This window comes from Parus major, unplaced genomic scaffold, assembly GCF_001522545.3.
Source record: "Parus major isolate Abel unplaced genomic scaffold, Parus_major1.1 Scaffold378, whole genome shotgun sequence".
Classification (NCBI taxonomy): Eukaryota; Metazoa; Chordata; class Aves; order Passeriformes; family Paridae; genus Parus; species Parus major.
The window spans coordinates 16,814-23,889 of NW_015379299.1; the positions used below are offsets into that span (position 1 = coordinate 16,814).

A 7,076-nucleotide genomic window follows, 5' to 3' on the forward strand; every position below is an offset into this window, starting at 1 on the left:
CCCTGCAGGAGCCCCAGGTTTTCCCTGCTGTGAACCCCAGGTTTTCCCTGCAGGAGCCCCAGGTTTTCCCTGCAGGAGCCCCAGGTTTTCCCTGCAGGAGCCCCAGGTTTTCCCTGCAGGAGCCCCAGCACAGCCGAGCGCTCACCTTGGCGTTGTCGATCAAGTGCAGGATCTCGGTGCGGCTGGAGGGGTTCAGGTACCCCGGGATGGAGGTGAGCTGCCCTAGATACTGGAGAGAAGAGCCAAAGCGTTAGCACAGCACAGACACCACCCTGGACACGGCAGAACGAGTCAGAGAGAGGAAAACTGGGGATGGGCGAGAGGTGGGAATGGGGAAAAAGCTGCACAGAAACCTCAGAGCCCCTCCCAGCCCCCAAGGGGCTTCGGGAGAGCCGGAGAGGAGCTTGGAGGAGGGGAACAGGTTCCCGTGGGATGTTAGGAAAGGATTCCCCATGAGCAGGGCCCCCCTGGGTACCTTGACTTCCTTCTCGATGTAGTCGTGGAGCAGCAGGTCGGGCTCCACGCGCTCGGGAAGCGCCACCAGCACGGTGTGCAGCGGCCGCCGCTCCGTCACCTTCTCCTGAGCCTTCTTATCCCGGCCCTTCTCCCCCTTCAGGAACACTCGCTTGAACGGGGACACGATTCCGGGCTGGGGAGGGCGACAGGAGCGCGGGGATGGGGTGAGGAGGGGGCTCAGCACCGGCACCGGGGGGCTGGCAGCCCCTCCAGCCTCAGCCCCATCCCGGGTTTGCAGCTACACATCCACGGCTTTCCAGGGAAATCCCTTTTCCTGGGATGCAGCGCAAGGGCTGGGTGTTCCCATCACCAAAATGGGGGGTTTTCCACCCAAAGTCACCACGTTCAACCTTCCAGCTGAGAGAAATACAGCTCCTGTGTACCACAAAATATTCCAGGGGAACAGCGGATCCACGGGGGTTCTCCCTGGTTTTGTCCCTCCCTGAGGATCTGCTGGGAAAACTCAACCAGGAATGCCAAAAAACCAGGCAGGAATGTTCCAAGGAGACCCCAGAGAGTGAGAAAATGACCCAGAAAATGGATTTCCCTGGGACAAATGGGGAATTTCAGCCCTGAAGCGCCAGGTTTGGCGCTGGAGCCAACACAGAGGCTCCCAGCTGTCCTTTGGCACGGGAATGGCACGTGGATCACACCAGGCTCCAGGAATGACCGGGAACATCCCCAAACTGCTCCAATTCCAGCTTTACAGACAGATCCAGGTGTCCCTGCTGGCCTCAGCTCCCCAGCCCTCGGGACAACCACATCCCGGCTCTCCTGATCCTCAGGGCCGAGGGAAAGGAATGTGGGGTCCAAAGGGACAGAGGACACCCTTCAATGGTGAATTAATGAGATATAAACCAGGGAAAAGCTCCTGGGACAACGGGAATTGCTCCCAAGGATGTTGGGGACATCCCTTGGATCAGGGAGAGCAAAATGAAGGGATCTGACGGGACAGAGAGGACACAGCTCCACAGCCCTGCCCCGGGAGCAGCAGTGTGGATTTTTGGGAAGCATCCCTCCATGGAGCATCCAGCATCATCATCCTCCATCAAGACATTCCATAATCCCACCAAGGGGGCTCTGCAGAGAAGGAAATCCTGAACAGATCTGCTTCCCAACACCAGAGATTTGGGGGCTCCCCAACTTTGGGATGTCCCATCCAAAACCTTTCCTGACAACACCTGAGGATGTAATTCCGCAGGAATCCCTCGGGAATGCGGAGCAGAGGAAGGCAGGGATGTGCCACTGGGACCCAGGACATCCCCACACACACTTCCCCCTGCAGCAGGCAGGATCCAGATCCACCCCACTCCACAGAACCCCTTTCCCTCAGGGCTGTGGCTGCATCCACAGGGCTGGGAGGATTCCGTGCTCCCCTGGCTGTCCCGGGGACTCCGAGCCCCGGCCGGAGGCGCCTCCGGCTGTGACGCAGCCCCGAAACAGCTTCTGCTTTTGGGGTACCCCAAATCCCAGCACCCACCTCGTCCTCCATGGGGCTCCAGCAGGAGAGGGGCTCCGGGGGGAGCTCTGGGGGCTCTGGGGGGAGCAGGGAACGCTCCCCTCGCTTTGGGGGTGCCGCAATGGAGCTGCTCGGGGCCAGGAAGTGCCACGGCCACGGCTTCCTCCGTCCCACGTGACAGAACGAGCCGGGGACGGAACCACGGTGGCACCGGCCCATTCGTTCCCTGCTCCCATTCCCGTTCCTGCTCCCGTTCCCCGTTCCCATCCCTGCTGCCGTTCCTGCTCCTGTTCCCTGCTCCCGTTCCTGCTGCTGTTCCCGTTCCCATCCCTGCTGCCGTTCCCGTTCCGTGCTCCCGTTCCTGTTCCTGCTGCCATTCCCATCCCTGCTGCCGTTCCTGTTGCCATCCTCTGCTCCTGTTCCCATCCCTGCTGCCGTTCCCGTTCCCATCCCTGCTGCCATTCCTGCTCCTGTTCCCTGCTCCCGTTCCTGCTGCCGTTCCCGTTCCGTGCTCCCGTTCCTGTTCCTGCTGCCGTTCCTGTTCCTGCTGCCGTTCCTGCTGCCATCCCCTGCTCCCGTACCTGTTCCTGCTGCTGTTCCCTGCTGCCGTTCCCATTCCTGCTCCTGTTCCCTGCTCCCGTTCCTGCTGCTGTTCCCGTTCCCATCCCTGCTGCCGTTCCTGCTGCCATCCCCTGCTCCTGTTCCCATTCCTGCTGCCATTCCCGTTCCGTGCTCCCGTTCCTGTTCCTGCTGCCGTTCCCATCCCTGCTCCCGTTCCTGTTGCCATCCCCTGCTCCCGTTCCCGTTCCTGCTGCTGTTGCCTGCTGCCATTCCTGCTGCCGTTCCCATCCCTGCTGCCATTCCCCATTCCCGTTCCCCGCTCCTGTCCCTGCTCTCGTTCCCATCCCTGCTCCCACTCCCTGCTCCCATTCCCCACTGCCGTTCCCATTCCCGTCCCCTGCTCCTGTTCCCATTCCCTGCTCCCGTTCCCCCTCCTGCCCTCGCTGGCATCAGCCCAGGGCACGGGGCTGGATATTCGGGATAACCAAGGAATTTCAAGGGGAGTTTCCCCCAAGCTCAGCAATACTCAGTGATGGACATTCCCTTCAGCACGGCAGGGAAGAGGCACCACCCTCAGGGTATCCTGGAAAAGCTGGGAATTTCACACTAACAGCTGGTTACACCGAGAATTCCCTCAGGGAATCTCCCTGCAGGCTTTGGAGCACTGGCACTCACCACATGGATGGTGGAGCCAGACCAGCAGGGAAATCATTCCCAGAAAATTCCCCCTGGGAATAAAGAGCTCCACGGCCCCGATGGAATTCTGGATGGATCCATCCTGCCTCACAGAACTTGTGGGAAATGGGATTCCACCCCAGCACAGCTCCACATTCCCACTGGGACAGCCACAAGGGAGATCCGGGGAACAGCAGCTCCTGGAAGGAATTCCAGGGCTCCAGTTGAAACCAGGTCAGATTTTATCCAAGCCTGGATTTTCCTCCTCGTCCCAAGCCAAGCTGTCTTGAGCTCCCTTTGGATCAGGACTGAGGGAACTGGGCTCAGAATGCCTCTGGAATGATCCACAGAGGGGGAAAAGCAGCTGGAACATCTCAGGAGGACAAAGATGGATCTTCCCATCTCCACAGCCAAATGATCCAAGTTTATTACTGGATTACCAAGGTGATCCCCAGGCAGCAGCTCCAAGGGTTCATGAGCCACCCAAGGGCTGGAGAACCTGCTCCAGGAGGTGATGGATCCGCTGAGGAGGGGCCACAGCCGAGCCCCTGCCCCGCCATCCACCGGGAGCAGGGCAGGAGTGGCCACGGTGGGGACTGAACACCGGGACCAGCCCTGGGAAACGGCAGCAGCAGGGATCACTGGGATAGCAGGGATCACAGGGATAGCAGGGATCACTGGGATAGCAGGGATCACTGGGATAGCAGGGATCACTGGGATCACAGGGATCACTGGGATAGCAGGGATCACTGGGATAGCAGGGATCACTGGGATAGCAGGGATCACAGGGATAGCAGGGATCACAGGGATAGCAGGGATCACTGGGATCACTGGGATCACTGGGATCACAGGGATCACTGGGATCACTGGGATCACAGGGACTGCGAGGATCTCAAGGATCCCCGGGATCACAGGATTGCAGGGATCTCAGGGATCCCAGGGCTCTCAGGTATCACTGGGATCAGAGGGATCCCAGGGATGTCAGGGCTCAGTGGGATCTCAGAGCTCACAGGGATCAGGGATCCTGGGGATGTCAGGGCTCACAGGTATCACTGGGATCAGAGGGATCTCAGGGCTCGCAGGGATCTTGGGGATCTCAGGGCTCAATGGGATCTCAGGGATCCCAGGGCTCTCAGGGCTCACACATATCACAGGGATCGCAGGGATCTCAGGGATCACTGGGATCAGAGGGATCCCAGGGATCGCAGGGCTCAGTGGGATCTCAAGGATCTCAGAGCTCACAGGGCTCAGGGCTCACAGGTTATCACTGGGATCTGAGGGATCAGGGATCCCAGGGATGTCAGGGCTCACAGGGCTGTCAGGTATCAGTAGGATCAGAGGGATCCCAGGGCTTAGTGGGATCTCAGAGCTCACAGGGATCAGGGATCCCAGGGCTCTCAGGTATCACTGGGATCAGAGGGATCCCAGGGATTGCAGGGCTCAGGGGGATCTCAGAGCTCACAGGGCTCAGGGCTCACAGGTATCACTGGGATCTGAGGGATCCCAGGGATCCCAGGGATGTCAGGGCTCGCAGGGCTCACAGGTATCACTGGGATCTGAGGGATCAGGGATCCCAGGGATGTCGGCTCACAGGGATCAGAGGGATCCCAGGGATCACAAGTGTGCTGATCCAGCTGGGAGAACAGGCTCAGGAGCCCAGCCCAGCGTGTCCCTGGGGCAGGGAACGATCCAGAATGTTCCTGGGAATAAAGTGGGATGGCCCAGGTGAGACAGAACCCCCTGGAGCAGCAGGATTCCTCCCCAAAGCAGGATCATCCAGAACTCCCTCCACCCCTGCCCTCACCGGCTGCAATTCCCTGCAATTCCCCCCTCTGCCTGCCTGGGAAGCCTGCAGGGCAATCCCAAACAAATCCCGCTGGCTTCTCCCCATCCTGGAATCATTGCTGCCGGCATCCCCAGCCCGGGGACCCCCGAAATGCCCCATTTCCCCCGGAATTCCGGGATCAATCCATCCCCCTGCCCCGGGCGTGCGGGGCAGCTCGGCCCGAGCCTGGCCAGGGGACACAGCGAGGGGCTGGAGGGGATCAGCGCTGCTGTGTGCCCCGGAGACACGATAAACACAGAAATTAACAGAACGCGGAATAATAACCTAACGGGTAATAATAGAATAACGCATAAATTAAAAGGGGTATCAATTCAATTAACGTGCAGCAGTAATGATTTAAATAAGTTAGCGAGTTCTTAATGAATCGCTCCATAATTAATGACCCCATCAATTAATAACCTTGTCCGAGCCCTCAGGCACCGCGCGGGGTTTGGGGGGGATCGGGGCCGGGTCCCGGGGAGGGGAAACCGGGACCGCCCGGGAAGGGGCTCAGGAGCAGCCCCGGCCGGGGATCGCGCACCGGGCACCGGCAGCGCTGTCCCCGGGCCCCCGCTCTCACCTTCTTGCCCTTCTTGCCCTCCTCCTCCATGGCTCCGGCGGCGGCCCTGGCCCCCCCCGGGGCATCCCGGCCCGGGGCAGCGGCGGGGCCTCAGCGCGCGGCAGCGGCGGCGGCGGCCATGGCCCGCCCTGTTCCCGCTCCAGCCCCGCCTCCCGATCCCGATCCCGATCCCGATCCCGGTCCCAGTCCCGGTCCCGGCGCCGCCTCAGCGCCCGCGGCTCGGCCCCGCCGCCATCTTGGGCGGCGCCTTCCCGTGACGTCATGGTCCCGCCGCCGGGGGGAGACGAGCGCAGCGCGCATGCGCCAGACGGGCCACACCGCAGGTCACGCCCACTCTGAGACCACGCCCACAGCAACGGGGTCATGCCCACCGTGACCACGCCCATGTCGTGATGTCATAAATGCGACCGCAGCTTCAGGCCACGCCCCTTTCAGCCCGCCGCGTAGCTCTGTGACGTCATCACGAGGCGCCGCTCTCTCCGCCATGGCCGCCGCAGCAGCCGGTGAGGGCGGGATGGCGGCCCGTGCGCATCCGCCGCCATCCGCGCCCGGTGCCGCCCCCGCGGGACCTCCGATGGCTCCCGGGGCCGCGCGGTGCGTCCTGGGAAGGGCTGCCGGGGCTGTGCCGGGCTCCCTCGGGAGCCGTTCCCGCCGCAGGCTCCAGCATGGCGGGGCCTGCCGTGACCCCTGCCATTCCTGCAGCGCTGCCAGAGCATCCCGGGGCCGTTTGAGGCCGCTCCCGGCGCTCCCCGGGGGCGGTCATAGACCCCCCGGACATCCCGGGCTGGCGGGGACTGCGGGAGCCCCGGAGCTCCGGGCACGGCCCGTGACATTCCCGCCCCTTCCCGTTCCAGGCGCCGCTCCAGAGGCGGATCCAGACGGACTCAAGGAGCCGCCGGGGAGACGGAAGTGGATTCAAGGGAGCTGCCGCCGTAATTAACCCAGTTTTGGTTAATTAGGGCTGCGGAGACGCGGAGCTCCGTCCCGGCAGGGTTGGTTTGGCAGCACCGCCCGCCCGGTGAGGCTCAGCGGGTGTGAGGGCTGGGACGGGCACGGGAGTGTCGGGGAGGTCTGATGTGGGGAGCCCGGGGTGTCCCTTGTCATCTTGGGGTGTCCCCTGCCAGTCCTGGGGTGTCCCTTGTCACCCTGGGGGTGTCATTTGTCACCCTGGGGTGTCCCCTGCTATTCCTGGGGTGTCCCTTGTCACCCTGGGCTGTCTGTCCCCTGTCACCCTGGGGTGCCACCCCCCTGCCAGCACGTTCCGGTGCCCCTCAGATCCCGGGATCCCCCGTGTCCCCAGCTGTCCCCCGTTTACCCAGCTGTCCCCAGCTGTCCCCGTGTCCCCAGCTCTCCCCGTGTCCCCCGCTGTGCCCGTGTCCCCAGCTGTCCCCGTGTCCCCCGCAGGCTCCAGCATGGGGTGTCTGCTGTGGCTCCCCCATTCCTGCAGCGCTGCCAGAGCA

The 7,076-nt window shown here is 62.6% G+C and overlaps 1 protein-coding gene across 8 annotated transcripts in view; it reads right to left on the minus strand.

The window, feature by feature from the left end:
• The window catches only part of CCM2 (CCM2 scaffold protein), a 14,211-nt gene extending 8,457 nt beyond the window's left edge, over positions 1-5,754 (minus strand). Inside the window, exons 1-3 of one of the 8 annotated variants that reach the window (XM_015616230.3) lie at positions 5,617-5,754; positions 476-649; positions 146-229 (exon numbers count right to left, since the gene is read on the minus strand). In XM_015616230.3, the coding sequence (XP_015471716.1) occupies positions 146-229; positions 476-649; positions 5,617-5,646 (288 nt within the window). In that variant the 5' untranslated portion in view covers positions 5,647-5,754. Of the gene's footprint in view, positions 1-145; positions 230-475; positions 650-1,996; positions 2,151-5,616 lie in introns of those variants that run through there. The other 7 variants (XM_033511601.1, XM_015616229.3, XM_015616228.3 and 4 more) reach the window with 7 other exon arrangements.
• Between the last annotated feature and the right edge of the window lie 1,322 nt (positions 5,755-7,076).